The 20,894-nt window shown below is 29.8% G+C and overlaps 1 protein-coding gene across 3 annotated transcripts in view; it reads right to left on the bottom strand.

Moving 5' to 3' along the window:
- Window positions 1-20,894, bottom strand: part of LOC142332611 (uncharacterized) — a 643,294-nt gene that overhangs the window by 76,441 nt on the left and 545,959 nt on the right. For all 3 annotated transcript variants that reach the window (XR_012758351.1, XM_075379149.1, XM_075379148.1), the window contains one exon: window positions 6,227-6,390. Coding sequence is in view for 2 of the 3 variants with exons in the window: in XM_075379149.1 (XP_075235264.1) it covers window positions 6,227-6,390 (164 nt within the window). In the remaining variant the exon portion in view is untranslated. The remainder of the gene's footprint in view (window positions 1-6,226; window positions 6,391-20,894) is intronic.

Genomic DNA, 20,894 nt, shown 5'->3' on the forward strand with positions numbered 1-20,894 from the left:
CCAAAGAACACCGGTATCCACGATCTAGTATTCAAATTCGTGTAAAAATAACTGGCTTTACTAGGACTTGAACGCTGTAACTCTCGACTTTCAAATCAGCTGATTTGGGAAGACGCGTGAACCACTAGACCAAACCGGTGGATTAGGTGTTCTGTCTACCACTTTTGAAACTAACTGTGAAGATTTTAAAATGACAGTCATTTTATTAAGGTTTTATAAAATATCTGTTGAGAAAAAAATTTTGTTTTTCAATACCATTAAAAAAATGATGTATCAACAACCTTACCGTTTCAATTGAACATACTTTTAGCTTGTACCCTGTGAAATCTTTGGGATTGTTGTAACCACAATCATCTGATTTGATACATTGTGATTTTTCATTTTTTTGTAATCATCAATGATATGGTATTTCCATCAAATCCAAACAACCTGAACTGCTTTAAGCTGTCAATTAAAAATTCAACTGATTTTATAAATCAGGACAAAGCTTTATAAAAATTTGTAATTCAGTAGTTAAAAAACTACCATGAATGCGTAAGAGCCAAAGGATAATCCTTTGAATAATTTGTCTGATGGGCCTTTCTTATTTGTAACTATGAAAATTTACTTTTATCTCATCCAGTATAATTACATATAAACATAATTGTGATATGTCTCTTGATTGGTATAGCGTAGAAAATTAATTTTTCAATTTTAAAAAATCAAAAAATGATTAGAGATCCCTTATTTCACTTATACTCATACATGTATATTTTCTAATCAGTGCCTTTATTCCCATTTAAGTACATGATTATAGTTTAAGATCGTTTGTCCACTTAACTAATCCAGCTGGATAAGTTTTGCCAGAGCAAGACACTGCACAATATATAAATAATGTGTTGCTAGCACATTCCACGAGATCTACAATACCTCTCAAATTAATTGGAACTCTGAACACTGGGATTTTTGTTCTATTCTTGTAAAAGACAGTTGGCAACACTGCATCTCCTCTTACTAGATGTTTTTACTACATATAACCTCTCAGACAGTTAGTGCACATGTGAGTTTATTTTTTTGTGTGTTGTACGTTGTATTTCTGTCAAATATACCGTATTATAGTGGATTAGTTTTTTAAGGTTTCTTATTCATTTACCAAAGAAGATACAACTCGAAAATGTGGCAGAATTATTACTGAATCTCAGCATTCAAGTATGTTGTAAATGATGATTGCTGAAGAATGTAAGGTAGGTTTCAAAGGATTTTAAAGTAGTTTAAAATACTGGTTCTTTTTCTCCTGAAAGAGAAGAAAAATGTGGTCGTAAAAGAAAAATCACTCCTCAAACAGACCGTTTATTGATTAGAAAAAGCAAAATGAATTCTAGGTTATCTGCTGTAGATTTAAATATAGAAATGAGAAAAAGTGTTGTCGATGGAAAACAAGTCAGCCGGAGAGCACAAGAACCAATGAAAAAGCAACTACTTACTGCAATAATGCGCAATAAATGTCTACAGGGCTAAAATCTATAAAGACTATGTAGTAGAACAATGGAAAAAAGTTCCTCTTTAGATGAATCCATTTTGAAGAACAAGGACTAAATGTAAAGAATGCAAAAGTTTAAATGAGGTTACATCATCATAACCAACAAATACCAAAACATCCTCTAAAGAAAATGTTTTGGGAGTATGACTTTTCATGGACCAGAACCATCAGTTCTAGGAAAGGGCGATGATAACAACACGAAAGTGTTTTTCGCCCTGAAAACACAAAAAAAAAAGTTCTAGGAAGGAGAATATGAATTTTAATAAATATATATCTTTACACCAGAAAAGATAGAACTGAAAAGATTTTTTAAAGAGTTCTACTCTTTCAAAAATTGTTTCCAGCCGGTGACAGGAATTTTCATCAAGATCTAGCACCAAACAAATACATCCAAAAAATACAAAAACTTCTTCACAGAAAATGGTGTAAATGTTGTTCAATGTCTGGGCAATTCACCAGACTTGAATTCAATTGAGAATTTGTGGTTAATTTTTAAACAAAGACTTATCAAAGAAGACTGTACAACAAAAATTAGTGTGATTTCTTCAATAATCAAAATATGGTTTCATGACAATGAACTGAAAAAAACTAGTTGAATCAATGACTAAATATTGTTAGGAGGTAACAAAAGAATAAAGGAGAACACATCAACTATTAAAGTATAATTCTGTAGGTTTTATTGTTAATAAATTGGGTATTAAGAAGAATTGTTGTTTTTCATTCAGTGTTCCAATTAATTTTTGAGCAGTATCATACAATGTTTAAAAATCAATGATCATATAAATTTGTCTGATCGTTCCTTGTGTCAGAGATTTTAAGAAATTTTGCTACTTTTTTAATATTATTTTAATTATAGATTTTAATCTTAGGTCTATTATATTGTGATTTAATAATTTATGTTTAATGTATTGAGAAAAATATCCAGTTCAATTTTTATTCTGTTTGCTTTATTTCTGTAGACTTGCCTATTTAAATTATACTTCGTTCAAGAAATATGCCACAGCCTTTTTGGGCTATCTATTACACAGCTATCCCTTTCTATCTGGTTGCCCCATTTATCCCTGTTTCTAGACTGGTAAGGGACATATGACAGTAGTAGATATGTGTGTGTGTGTGTGTGTGTGTGTGTGTGTGTGTGTGTGTGTATATATATATATATATATAAAGCATTCTATCATATGAATGACAAGACAATGTCATACATTCCTTATTCTCATCAACAAATTATAGCCCCTCCCCCCCCAACTTACATTAGCATTAACAGTATAGTGTGAACATAACAAATCACTCAACTTCCTAGATCTCACCATTTCCAAAATAAATGATATTCAAACTACGTGGTTATCCATATATTATGATTTTAAAGCCTCTCATCAGCACTTAGAAGAGTGTCACATAATTAACATGTAATATTTAATTCAAAAATAAAATTAAAAATTTAGTCGAAAAGAAGTGCACATTTTTAATTTAAATTATTTTAAGATTTTTATTAAAATATAAGCCCTAAATATTTTCATTCTTGAATTATTAAAAAAAAATACCTAAAAAAATTTTCTGTAACTCACAAAGCTGGTCTAGTGGTACACTTGTCATAAATCAGCTGATTTTGAAGTTAAAGTTCTCAGGTTCAAATCCTAATAAAGCTATTTTACTTTTATTTGTATTTGAATACTAGAACGTGAATACCAGTGTTCATTGGTGGCTGGGTTTCAATTAACCACATGTCTCAGGAGTAGTCGACCTGAGTTTATTCAAGACTATAAAAATGGACTGCACTACCAAAGAGAAGATAAATTGTTCTGCAATAAAGGTATGGTTTAATGATCAAGAAATTAAAGAAATATATAAAAGAGATTATAGATTCAGTGCCTAAAAGAATTGAAATAGTTATTATAGAGTGAGGAGGACATATTAAATACTAAAAAGTACTACAATAAACACTGTAGATTCTTTATATGCAATAGATTTGATTAATTTTGGAAATACAGAGTGGTCCAAAAGTCGCAGTACAGCCTATTAATTCAGAAGTTGTGAAAAAAATGAAAATTTGGATCAAAATAGATTGAAATTTTACCAGGAATACAGTTCTGCAATCAGATTTCACATAATTGTTACGGTGTAAGAGTTATTGGCATCCAAAATTTTGAAAATCTTATTCTTTTGCAGGTGACATATGATGGCTTTGACAAAGGAAGAGTGAATTGAGGTGATCCTGATATCTAGTGAACAAAGCAGTACAGTTGTTGCAGTCCAGTTCGTTGTGATTTCGATAGGCGCCACCCAGAGATACCACCGATTTTGCATAACACTGTTGTACATGTCTCATATCCAAATTCAAGGAAACTGGAAATGTGTCCTACAGGCAACATAGTGGTCGTCCCAAATCTTCCAGTGATGAGACAACCTCTACAATGGTCTTAGCTGTCTTTGCAAGGCGCCCACAACGCGGCACTCGACGTCTTGCAAGTGAAATTGGTCTTAGTCGTTCCTCCATTCTGCGTATTCTTCATAGCAACAAATGGCACCCATTTAAGATGCAAATGCTGCAAAAACTTTCTGAAGATGACCCAGACAGATGTGTCGAGTTCTGTACATGGGCATTAAGTAAATATCAGAACAACCTACATTCCCACAGAGTATCTTATTCAGTGACGAGACAATGTTTTATGTCAGTGGTGAGGTGAACTGCTAGAATCACCGATATTGGTGTGATGAAATTCCCCACTGAATTGACCCATCCAATGTTGTTGGAGATGTTAAAATTATGATGTGGTGTGGGATAAGGGGTACTCATGTGGTTAGACCAATCTTTGTCTATGGAACCCTTCATTCTGTGCAGTACTTGGATGTGCTGAGAGACATTGTTTTTCCTTCCCTTTTAAATGAAGATGGAACATTCCCTTCATTTTTTCAACAAGATTTAATCTGCCATACTTTGGGATGTTCGTCAGTGGCTCGATGTGCATTGCCTGGGCAATGGATTGGTTGGTGTGGCCCAGTGGAATGGCTACCAAGATCACTCGACCTCACACCTATGGACTTTTATTTGTGGGGGCATTTGAAGCAACTTCTTTACGCAGAGAAGATTCGTGATGTTCACCATCTGCAACAAAGAATTATGCTGTGCTGCACACAAATCACACCAGAAGTGATTCTGTGAGTTCTGCTGACTGGATTAAGCGTCTGGAGATATGCATTCAACAAAACGGTTGACATATTGAACACATCATATAGCCCTCCAGTGTCAAATTTGGATGCCAGTAACTCCATGACATTTTGGGAAATCTGGTTGAAGAAACGAATTCCTGGTAAAATTTCAATCTGTTTTGATACGTCACATGATCCCTTTCCTGTTCAAAATAAATGGACAATGATTCAAAATGGCAGCCATTGTTGTGTTATGCCCCAAAAGTGGGTCCTCATACCTAATTTACATTGGTGTATCCAAATGATTCATTTGCTTTACAACTTCTGAAATAATAGGCTGTAATGCAACTTTTCGACCACTCTGTATAATCTTGTTCACATCAATTTGCACAATACTGTAATTAAACATTTTTTTTTTTTTTTTGTTAATCTGTTGTCTTCCATTCTTTTTAAGTGTCCATAAAAACCTAATATTCTTTTTTTTTTACTGAGTACATTAATTTCTAGTAAATTTCTCATCTGATCTTATACTACTTTGATTATTTTTACATTTGCGATTCTAAAATCTTTCTTAAAATTTTCCTTTTCTTTTATAACTATTTTTTCCATTCTCAATTCTTTAACTGTCATCATTGTTTCTGCAGCATACAAGTGTTGTGATTTGTTTATTGGTCACGTTATAGTGCCTAAATTCTGTATTAAAAGAAAGGGATTTTTTTTATTAGTTGATAAGCTAATTCCATCTTATTTACTTTCATTTCTGAATAGATCTTTCCAGGGGATTATAATTGTATTATTTCTCCTAGATATTTAAATTTTTCAACTTGTTTATTTATTATTACTGTTAATGAATAATTCTTCTGTACATTATATAAACTGAATGTGCTGTATAACATATTTTTTTATGAATGAAATATATTCATATAGTTTTTTGTAAGTAATTAATTTTTTAAAATGAAATAAGATAACAGAATGATAAATTAGTTTTTGTAAGGGCCACATTATAGGAAATAATAAACAAAAGTTTATTATCCTCATAAAAGAAAAAAATATAAAAGATCTAATGTTTAATTAATAAAAATGTATGGAAAATTTAATGATAGAGAAATTAATTTATACAAAAAATTCAACCGAAGATAAAATAATATATTAAAATAAATGAAGGATAAAAAATACAAAAATTATTAATAAGAAGAAAAAGAATACTGATGAAAAAATATATGAAAAGGAACATCAAAAGGATTTAATATAATAAATAGAAGCTAAAGGCAAAGATTACAACACCAGAAACATGTAGCGATATATAAAAATAAAGCATAAATTAAAATATTCTTTAGGGATCTACAAAATAATAAAGAATAACAGAAATAAAAAAAATTAACTATAAAAGATTAATAAGGTATTTATTTTAATTAAAACAAAAAACAAAAAAAAAAAAAAAATAGCATTTGATTCCACATATAATACTGTAAGAATCTAAGGGCTATAAAAAGCAAAAATTAAAATGTTATTTAAACTCAAATACTTTAATTAAATGTACTTGTTAAAATTTGTGCTCACCCTTTTATGTGATAGATCAGGGTCTGGTTGTCGAAGTATTGGTCCTGGTGGAGGAACGTACAGCGGGGATGGTGACAGAGGAGGTGGTTTGTCCACTACAGTTGGTGCGTTGTTCACTCTGGGTGGTAACGGATCTCGCCCAATCACAGATCCTGATCCGGACGCTAAAAAACAACACAAAATGAAATTATTAATAAATAACTGCACCAAATATATAAAGAAATAAAAAATAAATCCAACTGACATAAATAAATGTTTTATAATTGCTGAATTTTAAGACAAAAATACTGTGGGTCAATAATTATCATGAAAACCAATTAACAGTTCTGTGAACCTTTAAAGCAACACCATATTTTATTTGACAATATTATTATATACAGATAAGAAAAGTATGTTTTTTAAATACCTTTAAAAACAGAAATTCCTTAAAAATTTCAATTCCATAAAAAAAATACTATGTGAGGTTTCTTTTAAACTCCACAGAAAGTTCATATTATGTATGTTTTTTATAAAAAATGTTAACATTTTTTTTTGTAAAACTTTAACTTTCCAGCTGTTATAAACATAATTAAAACAACGAGGGTTAAAAGTAGAAACAAACTTAAAAGTGTAAACAAAGTAGTTTGTTTGTAAAAAGAAGCATTGTGCATCGGTTTGTTTGCTGTATGTGATCAAATTTTTATTTTGAATGAAGCACTTCTTACATGTAACTACCACCTAGTAGAAAAAAATTGAACTAACAACTGTGTAATAAACTGTACTATAAACAGTATGATTACATTAACATATATTATACATATTACTTTTTATAAGCTTTTATTCAATTTGCTTTAGTTATAATCAAATCTTGCAAATGGTATATCTTTTTATCTACCGTATGAAAATCAAAGAAATTCGATACGCATATGTAACTTCGATGACAATACAGCACTACGTTGTCGGAATTTGATATGACCCACCCCCACGCGCTACCCCTACGCTAAATTCATGCATTTAGTAGAAAATTTTCGTTTCTCATGAACTATCGTATGAAAATGAATTAAATTTGGTACACGTATGTAACTTCGATGTGTAAAAATAAAGATTTTTACTTTTTAGTCTTAATAAACAAACAAACAAACTTGAACAAACAATAATATTCAGATATAAATATTATTAAGAATATTTTTTTTGGATGTAAAAAGTTTATTGTTCATTAAGACTACAAAGTAAAAAATAAAAATAAAAAAATTACAAAAAAAAAATTTGATTACATATAAAAAATTATTTTTTTAAAAAAGCTTTTGTTTAACTAATATTAATATAGCATTAATAATAAAAGGAAACAAATTAGAAAACCCTCAAAAAGTAAAAAAAAAATTTAAACAAAAAAATATAATATATTAACAAATATAAAAATGCACTGAAAAGTAACAAATAAATTATATAAATATCTAATAAATAACCAATAAATAAAAAATAAATGTAATAATTATTAAATTTTAAAATTAAAAGTAATGAAAATATTTAGTTAAATAAAAGCGTGGCGCAGTTTTTATAACAATGTTTTCGAATTAAAATATATTTTTTGTTTAATGAGGTTGTTTAGTATATGTATATACTTTATTTATCTGTAATAAAATAACTCAAGTTTTAATTCTTTGATGGTTCAAATTTGCACAGAGATGACCTTTACGGGTTAATAAGATTAAAAATAAAAATTAAATTTAGAAATCTTGCAAAAATTATTAAATTTTGACGGTAATCTGAAAAATTATTAATTATTATCATTATTATAATTGTAATTGTAATTATGAATTCATTAAATAAAAATTCATAATTAATTAAAATGAACCTTTTAGCGGAAAGAGTGCGTTCAATTTGGCTAAGATTACAACCAGAATTTGAAGATGAACTTCATATATGTGAGAACATGTACAAAGAAAGCGAGTGGGTGCATTTTCCCAGATTGTTACTTGCAGCTAGTCAGTCTCAACTGGAGAGGTTCCAGCAGACCTTTCCGCCTCCTCGCGTCGTTATTGAAAATGAAAATGAAGATTAATTGTGTAAAAATAAATGTTGTGTTGTTTTAAATAAATTATAAAAACTGCACCACGCTTTTATTTAACTAAATATTTTCATTACTTTTAATTTTAAAATTTATTTATTAGATATTTATATAATTTATTTTTTTACTTTTCAGTGCATTTTTATATTTGTTAATATAGTTTTTTTGTTTAAAATTTTCAATTTGATTTAATTCTTATTTTTTACTTTTTAGAGAATTTTTCTAATTTGTTTCCTTTTTTTTATTAATGTTAATATTAATATTAGTTAAATAAAAGCTTTTTTAAAAAATAATTTTTTATATGTAATCAAATAAATTTTTGTAATTTTTTTTGTTTTTTTTGTATTTTTTTACATTTGTTTAAAAAAAACTATTGTACACATCATAAGTTTTTTTGAAATTTTATAAAAAAATAAATAACTATAGAATAAAATAAATGTTAACGTAAAGAACATATTGTTTATATGTACAATACAATTTACTATACAGTTGTTAATTTTTTGTCATTATTTTTCTTCATTTTCAATTTTTTGGTATTGTAATGATTTTATTTAATTTTTGTTTTTAAATATTTATCTAAAATTTATATTTGTTTTGGGGATAAATAAGGAAATATTGGAGTAAGAACTGCGTTAAGAAATCACAACTCAAGAAACAGCTAAAAATGTTTAGGATTTTAAAGCTTTCATTGTAAAAGTTTTTGCTGTTAGTACGCTAAATTAATGAATGTTATTTAGTTACTGTTTGCAAAAAAACATTCAACAAAATCATGTGTAACGAAACATAAAACTTATTATTACTATTCTTCGAACACTATATTTAGTTCATTTTATACTAAATTTAACAAACTGAACAGTATAATGAGATTTAATTTATTTTAAGAGTTAAACTAAAATATAATTGAAATTGTAAATGGTAACTGATTATGAAAGGTTTAGCAAGAGGCAAAAATAATCTTACTGTGTTAATTATGTAGTAAGCGCAAATTCCAAGGGCATTATCATTACTTACTGATGGCTACTGAACAAGTACTTCCACTATACCCCTGTGATTTTTTTTTTGTATTTTTAAAAATTTTATATACTAAATACCCCAAAGGAAAATGAAAAATTAGAGTTTATTGAAAATCACAATATAAGATTAAGTTTTTATTTAAATGTACAAAGAAAGGCATGATGAAATCCTGTAATAGTTGAATAATCTCAGAGATAAATGTTAGAGATGGAGGAGAAAAGTGAAAGAATAAAGTATCTTACTCACAATCAATGAAAAAAAATAGTCAGCAGATTATAAGATTAGAAGAAAATCACATTTTTTTTAGGAAAAAATATATTATTAGCAGTATCTTGGTTATAGAGACTTCCCTTCTGGCACATTTCTCCATTCCCTATCTAAGAAACATAGCAGCTTCCATTTGGTAACAGAAAATCTTATAGAAAATTATAACGTGTATGGCATCCACTTATAAACAAGGAACGTCATTGCAAATTTTCTTAAAAATCAAAACCCATGGGGTTGGTCATAAATATATTTTAAAACACAATGTATCAAAAGCTCAACAGAAAAATCACCCCGCCCTCCCCCTATTTTAGTTACTCAATAAAAAGTTTTTTTATATCTTCATGTATGTGAACCAAAATTTTATATCGGAATGATTCTCTTTTATTTAGATAATGTTTCAACTGCTTTTTTGACATTTTTATACAATTCTGTTTGTGCATGACTGTTATCAGTTCACCAGAAACTCAGCGACCACAGAAATTTAAAAAATTTATTTACTCATAGATGACTGAATATGCAGAACTGTGGCTTACATTCAAAAAATTTGCAATTCATCAATTTTGACTCGCTGATCAACATTATGAATCATTCGGTTAACAACTTTGATATTGAAATCTATCATCGATATGGAAGTACTATCTAAATGATTGAATGATCTGTTAATTGTAGATTGAAATCTGACCTTAATTTAAAATGATGCATCCACTCACAATTACTGTTTTAACTTAAAACAACTATCGTCATAATGTTGTTTAATTCTATGAAAATCTTCGCAAGCTTAAATTCTGAAAGAAGAAAACATATTGTTGCTTTAATCTCTTTTTTAATGTACGTAGATAGTAGTAGCACTCGTTATAAATTAATCTGGTTCACAATAGCAGAGGGTTAAACATTGAAATATTTCTCCAGCAAACACAAGACTTATGAGATTATGAATACTACACGGAAGTCAATGTTGCCAACCTCCTCATTGGGAAAACAAAAATTTTTTCCCCTACTTTTAACTCCCTTGAATATTATTTTACATTTAAAAACTTCAGGCTAATGTATTTCAATTTCTATTTCATTCTAAAAAAAACTATTAAGCTTAGTATATTAATAGAACTCACTACTATTTCCCTTCTAGTACGATTTTTCTCAAAAATATTTTACTTACTTATTAAAAGATTTTCAGTTTTTCAATTTATCTCACATGATTTTCAAGTAATTGAACTAGCAAAGTGAAATCCCATTTTAATTTAGTTCTAGGCATTTCATCTGACGAATTGTGGTTTTCGACGATAACATCCAAATTCATTTTTTGATTTTTATGAAATTTTGCATTGCAGATCCTTTTATTTGGCAGAACAACATATATGTAAACATTTTTTGTAAAGTTTTTTGTTTTAAAGTAGCAATATTTACTTTTCTTTGACAGCTGTAGCCATTACGAGGTAGTAAATAGATAAATAATCTTTTTATTCTGATACATAAAAATACATTATGTAGTTATATATAAAAAACTTTATGTATAAAAAAAGTGAATCACCCTAGCATTTGTCTGGATCAAGGGAAAGCATGGTAAAATATTGATGATAGTAGTGTTATAGAATATAAGATTAATTATATTGAAAAAAATTGATAAAATTTTAATCCAATTAATTGTTTAAAATATAAACACATGAAATAATATTGAGGTAATATGAAGAGATATGTATAACAAATAAATCACAATTCAGAAGACGTTAATATGAATTATTTGAGTATATATTTATCAATGAAGTCTCCCTTCCATTACTGATATAACTGAATTGTAATGACACCCACTATTATTAATCTGTCAACAGTAACACATTACATACTTCACTCTTTATATTCTACTCCATTTTTTAGCTGTTTTCCTCCAACTATATACTGTTGTGCCTTTTCCAGTACACAATTTAATACCGTAATCTTATGCAGGTTTTCAATAAAATTAAATTTCATACTGTTTTACCTTTACAAAATAAAAAAACACACACCATGACTAAAAGAGAAAAATTTGGGGATATAAAGGAAGTAATACTTCAACAGTTGTTAATGAGTCATGTATCATGATTTTCCATAAAATCATGATTATAACACTGTTTTTACAATAACATCAATCAGTGTATGCTTGTTTTTTTTTTATAATGAATTCATTATTTCATACAAAATGAGAGTGATCTACATCGTTTATAAAATTATTATTAATATTTACTTGTCAAAAGAATATAATATTCTTCAATAATGTGACCTTATGTTATTCATGTGTGAAATACTGTTTCAAATAAATATATATAAAAATTATTTTTAGATTCTTAAACTATTGTGGATTTAATAACATTAGATTTTTTTGTTTAAAACCCGATTATTTTTTTAAATACTTTTATTTACAGTTGCATCAACAATTAAAGTCATTAGTGACTTATCAGTGTAATGTAACTGTATCGGTAAATGTGCGGTCTTGTACAGTCTCAGGCTAATCATTCCTGATGTGTGGTTAATTGAAACCCAACCACCATAGAAGACTGGTATCGATGATCTAGTATTCAAATCCAAATAAAAGCAATTGCCTTTATTAGGATTTGATCCTGAGAACTTTGACTTCAAAATAAGTTGATTTGTGATGAGTTTACGACCAGACCGACCCGGTGGGTAAAACTGATTTTAATTGGGTTATTAAAAATATTTAATAAAAAGATCACGAATTAGTCTATAAATTGCATTCGATTACAAACTGATAGTTCTACAATAAACCTGGAACATACAAGTTAGTAGCATTCTGGAAAGTGAATAATGATGATTCCAAATAAAATGGTAATAACTAAAACCATTGGTTAAATAGACCAGTTCCTAAAGATCAATCAAGATCAAGTTAAATATTATATAAGATTCAGGTTTATTTATACTGTTATCATTTATAGGCGATTAATAACTGTTGCTGTTGATGCTACTTAAAATTAAACAAAAGCATCCATTATAATTCTCACAATACATACAAATAAATTAAGAAAAGGTGTAGGACGCATTACCATAAAAAGAAAAAACAGAATAGAGTTTACAACAAAAAATAAAATACATGGGGGTGTAAAAATTGATAACTAATTTAAAGAAAGAATAACTTGTTCCATTATATATATGTATATATTTTTTTTCAACAGATTATCAGCATGATTAAACAGAATTAAAAAACCAACCGATCTCCATAAAATACATTATTTGTATTAATAATATATAAGACCATTATTATTTTTAGAAAAGAACAAGATAAAAAATGTCTTTGAGACATTTGATACACAGTTGTTATGTTAATAACAACAGGATATAACAACAACATAATAACTATAACAATGATAAATAATAAAGTAATTTATTAGAACAATGAACAATAACAATAATCATAAAAATTATAATTAGATAAATTGATAATTATTATAATTGTAATTATATTTAATGTATTATATTACATTATTATTTTATTATAATAAACTTGACCCTGATGACATTATAATATATTTTATACTTCCTGAAATGTAAAAAATAAATAAATAAAATCTGTATTAAAAGCAATTATATAAAAATTCAAATAAAAATTGTAATTTAAATGTTAAAAAAATGGTGTCATTTAATGGATTTGAACGTAATAAATAATTTCTCTACACCAGAGATCACTAAGGTGGGGTACATGTACCACAGTGGGTATGCAAGGTGAATTTTATTACTACACACACACACACAAACACACACACACACACATATATATATATGTTATATGGAGTACAGCTAACGATTATTTTTGTTTTAGAGGTATGCGATCAAAAAGGTTTTGAGATTGCGCTGCTCTATACTGAATAGGGGCAATTATGTACATTCATTTGTTATTTAACATTGTCTTTCCCATCCCTTGGCCAAAACTGTGACAGATACACATACACACACACACACACACACTGAAGTTAAAAAACAAGTGTAAATGATGCTTTTTGTAACAGTAATAATGATCATAATATACTCAACTCCTTGGTGCGAAAAGAATGATTTGCTGAGATATATCCTATTTCCAGTAATAACAAAACATTTAATCTTTAGCGTATTAAAAATAGCATTCCAGATAGAGATTCAAAATCAGAATCTTTTTGATGTAAGGCAGACATACCACAATAGTACAAGATTGCATTTCCTAAAGGAAAGAAGTAGAAAAGTTCCAAAAAATCGTTTGTATTATAAATCAAATCTTAATTTTTTAATTATTTATCCTACCATACTAAACGGCATTTATATCTGTGTGCGTCCCCCTTAGCTTAGCACCGGAATGTACCGATCACTAGCGGAAAATCCCGATTCATTAATAACAATTTCTAGAGTTAAATTTCTAATTTAACTTTCGTTATATCAATTTTCATCATTCAAGAACAAATATCTTTACACAAGAGGTAATCAATTTTGGACACCTAATAATCCCACTTCCAGACGTCGCCCGCCCGAAGAGCCTAGCTACGTGCCGTAGGCACGCCCTGCAGCTAGTATTTTAAGTAAGTCGCTCCCTTAAAACTTTTATCCACAATCCTTAAAACTTACAATTTAATTTAATCAGCACATGCGTTTCCCTCCGGAGAATGGGGCGCATTGCTTCCTCAAAACAACTAGGGCCTCGTTTTGGCGTATTCCTGGTAGCCCATAAGGTGCTAGTACCGAAAGGACTTAAGCGGACGGTATGAAGGGGAATCACGCAGGGAGCACCAGGCTCAAAAAGCTTAGTCTCCCGCGGGGTCAGACCCAGTAATAAATTGAAAATGCTGGTCAAAACGGATGAGAACGCAAATCACCAAATCCGTCCATAAATAAAACTTAAAACCTATAACCGACATTAAAAAAAACCCTTGAAACACGCCCGATTACAGAATCATACAGCAGCAAGGGACAATGTCCAGGCTCTGCGATTCGTAGGGAGAAATGGTGATACTCCCGCCACACTTCCGTTCCGTTTCGTTCCCTTATAAATAGGACACCCTCTCTGTGTGTCCTATTAACTCCATCCATTTAAAAGCTCGCGCGCACAAACATATAATTTTTTTTCAATGTCTATTCCTCTAATAACCTATTTAATAAGTTTGTATTTCATAAATTATTAACAGATTAAAATTGTTTTACATTCCGGTATATAATATAAAACAAACTATTTTGAAGGTGAGCAACATATAAAAAGGTACACAAAGGTAAAACAGAGTAGGAATAAAGTAAATAGGAAAGAGAAAATAAACAGGAGAAAGTGAGAGGGAATACATTAGTAGTGACGCGAAATATGTAAACACATATGAGAGAGAGAAAAGAGAGAGAGAGAGAGAGAGAGAGAGAGAGAGAGAGAGAGAGAGAGAGAGAGAGAGAGAGAGAGAGAGAGAGAGAGAGAGAGAGAGAGAGAGAGAGAGAGAGAGAGAGAGAGAGAGAGAGAGAGAGAGAGAGAGAGAGAGAGAGAGTGTGTGTGTGTGTGTGTAAGTGTTTATGTATGTAAAAATGTGTAATTTAAACAAATTAGACTATTAATTTTATGATTTATCCGCATGCTTTTGTTTAAAGGTTCAATACATAACTTAATAATAAGTCTACTAAATTAAATCAGCAAATTTAATTATTTATTATTTTTAACCGAGGTAAACAAGATCTATAAAAAATCTGGCTATATTGTCATTTCACTTTTTTTTACTTTCCCGCCTAGATACCGCTATAGCTCTAGAAGGGAAAGTATTGTACGTACGCGGTTTTCACCGGATCTTACCGTTTTGACACCTAAGAAACACAAAATAACCGGATAGAAATTTTCCGGATGTTAATGTTTGTATGAACGTGTGCGTGTTCGGTGTTGTAGTACTTATATCTCCAGAACTACTGAACCGATTTTGATCAAAATTGGGCACTTCTATATATAAGGCATTGATGCAATTAAATTTTCACTTAAAAAAAGGTCAAGGAGGTGAGGTTGTATAGCAAGGTCACCCGAAGTATCTCGAGATTTCGCCTAATTAATGTCGTATTTTTCTTAAGCACATTTGTTAACGATTAAAAAATAATAATATTTGAAAAAACAAGTTTTTGCGAAATCGCAACCCTACCACAAAAATTCTCTAAACTACTGCTATGTTGTGACGTCACAGGTAGAATTAAATAACTGAATAATATTTAAAGTGTAAAAAAGTAGCTTGACCGTTAGGTATGTAAAGTACGTAAAAGTAAAGCAATACCGTTAGGTATTGCTTTAGAGGATAAGATGAATGATTTGTAACGTGTGTAAAAATGCCATGCCTGACCGGGATTCGAACCCGGTTACTTGTATTATAATTCTTTTACTTCGAATTTATAATATATTTTTTGTTAATGAACAAATGTTTTAAAAATAAAAGTTAAATATACCCTCTGACTAAATATTAGCCACGAGAAATAACTTATATTTATAAATGGAACTTTAATAATATAATATAAAATTTTCTATTCCGCATTTATATCAGAGTATTATATCTTTGCCGATGAGTTTGTAGGATTCATAACGTAATAAATTATTTTTTTAATAATTTCTGATTTTTTTTTTTTTTGTCTTCAGTCATTTGACTGGTTTGAGGCAGCTCTCCAAGATTTCCTATCTAGTGCTAGTCGTTTCATTTCGGTATACCCTCTACATCCTACATCCTTAACAATTTGTTTTACATATTCCAAACGTTGCCTGCCTACACAATTTTTTCCTTCTACCTGTCCCTCCATTATTAAAGCGACTATTCCAGGATGCCTTAATATGTAGCCTATAAGTCTGTCTCTTCTTTTAGCTATATTTTTCCAAATGCTTCTTTCTTCATCTATTTGCCGCAACACCTCTTCATTTGTCACTTTATCCACCCATCTGATTTTTAACATTCTCCTATAGCACCGCATTCCAAAAGCTTCTAATCTTTTCTTCTCAGATACTCCGATTGTCCAAGTTTCACTTCTATATAAAGTGACACTCCAAACATATACTTTCAAAAATCTTTTCCTGACATTTAAATTAATTTTTGATGTAAACAAATTATATTTCTTACAGAACGCTCGTTGAGCTTGTGCTATTCGGCATTTTATATCGCTCCTGCTTCGTCCATCTTTAGTAATTCTACTTCCCAAATAACAAAATTCTTCTACCTCCATAATCTTTTCTCCTCCTATTTTCACATTTAGTGGTCCATCTTTGTTATTTCTACATTTCATTACTTTTGTTTTGTTCTTGTTTATTTTCATGCGATAGTTCTTGCGTAGGACTTCATCTATGCCGTTCATTGTTTCTTCTAAATCCTTTTTATTCTCGGCTAGAATTACTATATCATCAGCAAATCGTAGCATCTTTATCTTTTCACCTTGTACTGTTACTCCGAATCTAAATTGTTCTTTAACATCATTAACTGCTAGTTCTATGTAAAGATTAAAAAGTAGCGGGGATAGGGAACATCCTTGTCTGACTCCCTTTCTTATTATGGATTCTTTCTTATTTCTTAAATTATTACTGTTGCTGTTTGGTTCCTGTAAATGTTAGCAATTGTTCTTCTATTTCTGTATTTGAACCCTAATTTTTTAAAAATGCTGAACATTTTATTCCAGTCTACGTTATCGAATGCCTTTTCTAGGTCTATGAACGCCAAGTATGTTGGTTTGTTTTTCTTTAATCTTCCTTCTACTATTAATCTGAGGCCTAAAATTGCTTCCCTTGTCCTTATACTTTTCCTGAAACCAAATTGGTCTTTTCCTAACACTTCTTCCATTTTCCTCTCAATTCTTCTGCATAGAATTCTAGTTAAGATTTTTGATGCACGACTAGTTAAACTAATTGTTCTGTATTCTTCACATTTATCTGCTCCTGCTTTCTTTGGTATCATGACTATAACACCTTTTTTTGAAGTCTGACGGAACTTCCCCTTTTTCATAAATATTACACACCAGTTTGTAAAAATCTATCAATTGCTTCCTCACCTGCAGTGCGCAGTAATTCTACAGGTAGTCCGCCTATTCCAGGAGCCTTTCTGCCATTCAAATCTTTTAATGCTCTCTTAAATTCAGTTCTCAGTATTGTTTCTCCCATTTCATCCTCTTCAACTTCCTCTTCTTCTTCTATAACACCATTTTCTAATTAATTTCCTCCGTATAACTCTTCAATATATTCCACCCACCTATCGACTGTACCTTTCGTATTATAAATCGGCGTACCATCTTTGTTTAACACATTATTGGATTTTAATTTATGTACCCCAAAATTTTAATTATTACCCATTATAAATACAATTTATAATTAATACTAATTTAAGTTTAAAATATATTAAGGAAAAAGTACATTGTAAATTCAGCTATGATCTAAACGTTTTTGATAATCGTTATAATGATTCAAAAAGAAAGGGAAATAATTTGGGAATTGATTCTAAAGCTTGAAATATGGAAAAAAGTTTATAAAGACATATATCCGAAAATTGCTATGTAAATAGTTTTTGATTGTAATTTTTGTTTACTATTAAATAATTATTCTGCACAACTCATATTTATATATTTATTGAAGATATACAAAAGATGATGGGGAAAAATTAAAAAAGGAATCACAACACGAAATTTCTCGAAAAATAAAATAATTGAGCACTCATAATATGGAATAAGAATCATTCCCTTCTTCGAAAATTGGTTAAAAAACCGGGGAAAGAGATACTCTATTTTAAACAGAATACGCAATACTTTTAAAAAATAAATAAAAACAACGAAAACAGGTAAAGTAAAATAAAAAATAATGAATTCAAAGTATAGACATACAACTGTAATAAGAAGTGGGATAAACGAACATTGTGTAAAACAATGTGACAAAACTAATTTTCGGAAACTAAATTAATAAGAAAAAAAAAAGTTAGAAATTAGTTGAAAAAACACAATTATAGTCATATATGTTATATATATATATATATATATATATATATACACATATACACAAGGAGCAAACAATGGAACGTAAATAACATACTAGGAAATTCCATACAAATTGCTACCGTAGACATAATGTACATGCAGACCTGTACACCTGAACCAGTTTTATATTCCTATAAAAATTCAATAAATTCTATGATCATTTTTTAAAAATAAATTTTAAAAGTACTAAAAAACATAAAAATAAGGCTTACTATAAAAATAATCAACTATAAAATAAAATATGTAAAGTATATCTTTTTCTAATTATTCTGTAAATTTCTAAATTTGTCCTAAATTAACAAACCAAAACTTATTTACCTTTCATTTTGTACGAACTAATAAATAGTTGAGATTTACAAAATAATTGATTTAATTACCGAATTAAATATTTAAAAATTTAATAATAGTGATTGAAAATGAAATTTATATTATTTGAAAAATAGACTGGATTCGACCCAGAACTTTCCGAATGACTAAACAGTTCAACCAGATCAGCGATATACATATACATGATATGAACGAAATTTAATTTAAAGAAAAAAGGTTATTTATTTTTAAAGATTAAAATATTTTAAATCTGTTAATACGAGACACAAATGACGTGGTTCAACGTAAGATAACAATTTTTAGTTTTCTAGCATCTATGATTGAAGAAGGAAACTGCAGGTAATTTTTTAGTCCTGTTACCCGATTGTTAATGTCTGGTAATTTTTTTCTAAGAAGGGAAATTTTGTTTTGTGACACGAAGTTGGTAGCGCTACTCAACCGGTATAGATACGGCAGTGTGAGTTGATTCTCCTTGAGCTGTGTAAACTTTTGTGCCGTTTCCGGTCGTGTTACGAACAGAATGTCTTTTACCATAGAACAACGAGTTTTCATTCTTGAACAATATTTTGCTACGAAATCGTAAGCGAGTGTAAAAGAATAATTTCAAATTAAATTTGTCGGTGTTCCTCCGCTAGAAAAATGTCAATTTCTAGGCTAACAAACAGATTTCAAGAGACAGGTAGTTTGCGACAGAAGACGTAACGGTCGACCAACTCGCTTGACAGATGACGTTTTAGAGAATGTGAAAACAAGATTGCTCAATTCTCCACGGAAAAGCTTACGAAAACTTTCCACGCAAGTCGGTTTGTCATATTCAAGTGTTCAGAAAGCTGCTAAAAAATTGAATTTGTATCCGTATCGCGTACGATTAGTCCAAGAGCTTTAGCTTCCAGATTTAAACAAGCGATTGCAAAATTGCCGTTGGTTTAGGTCTTTCGTAAACGATAACACAATCAAATTTTTAAATACAGTGTTCTTTAGTGATGAAGCTTGGATCCATTTCGACGGTTATGTGAACAGTCAACTGTCGAATTTGGGCGGTTGAAAATCCTAACGCTTTACAAGAAATCTTTGCATCCTGAAAAAATTGGTGTGTGGTGTGCGATATCTCGTCATCGTATAGTCGGACCCATATTCTTTGAACAGACAGTAAACGGTGAAGTATACAGGAATATTGTGCGCCAATTTGTGTCCCTCCTGGAACCTCAAGAACGGTATTGCAGGTTTCAGCAAGATGGGGCTACATGCCACACGTCTCAAGAAACCGTTGATTTTCTATAAAAGTTGTTTGATGATCGAATAATAAGCAAGGGTTTATGGCCTCCAAGGTCCCCAGACCTCACATCTCCTGAGTACTTTTTGTGGGGCCATATTAAGTCCGAGGCCTTCAAAAACAATCCTCACACTATTGATGAACTTAAAGTCAATATTTCCAATGCGACTTAAAATTTCTGCTAATATGCTGAAAAGAGTCCGTGCGTGTATAATCGCAAAGGGTGGGCATTTTGAGCATATTCTTTAACAATTATGTAAGTAATAGCTTTTTATTAAACCTCTTTGGTTAGTAAAAAATACATTTTTTTTCCACCTAAATTTCCCTTTCTTAAATTACATTTAAAATTGGCTAACAGGACTAAAAAATCACTCTGTATTATATAATTATTCAAATAATGGGGGTATTGTTTTTTTTTTATTTCTTGACGTTTCATGACCTAGGAACCCAAAAAAACAAAAAAAATTGGGGGGTAATGTTTCCACCACTGTGTAGCTTGTTTGATACTGGATTTTCGTCACCTAATTTTTCTGTTTTACGTTGAATATCATGAAAACTACGGAAAATCCAGTTGTGGGACCTGTTTTATTAGAATTTTCAGGACAAAAAACATAAGAAACGTTTACCCCTACTATACTGAAATTTCACCGGGGGAACTAAAATCCGCGCGAAATATTTTGCTAGCCGTAACTCGACAACAAAGCGTTTTCGGATAAACGAGGTGTGATAAAAAAATACGGTGAATGAATTTTTATAGCGGCAACTGCCGACGCTACATCCATATT

This window comes from Lycorma delicatula, chromosome 11, assembly GCF_047948215.1.
Source record: "Lycorma delicatula isolate Av1 chromosome 11, ASM4794821v1, whole genome shotgun sequence".
Lineage (NCBI taxonomy): Eukaryota > Metazoa > Arthropoda > Insecta > Hemiptera > Fulgoridae > Lycorma > Lycorma delicatula.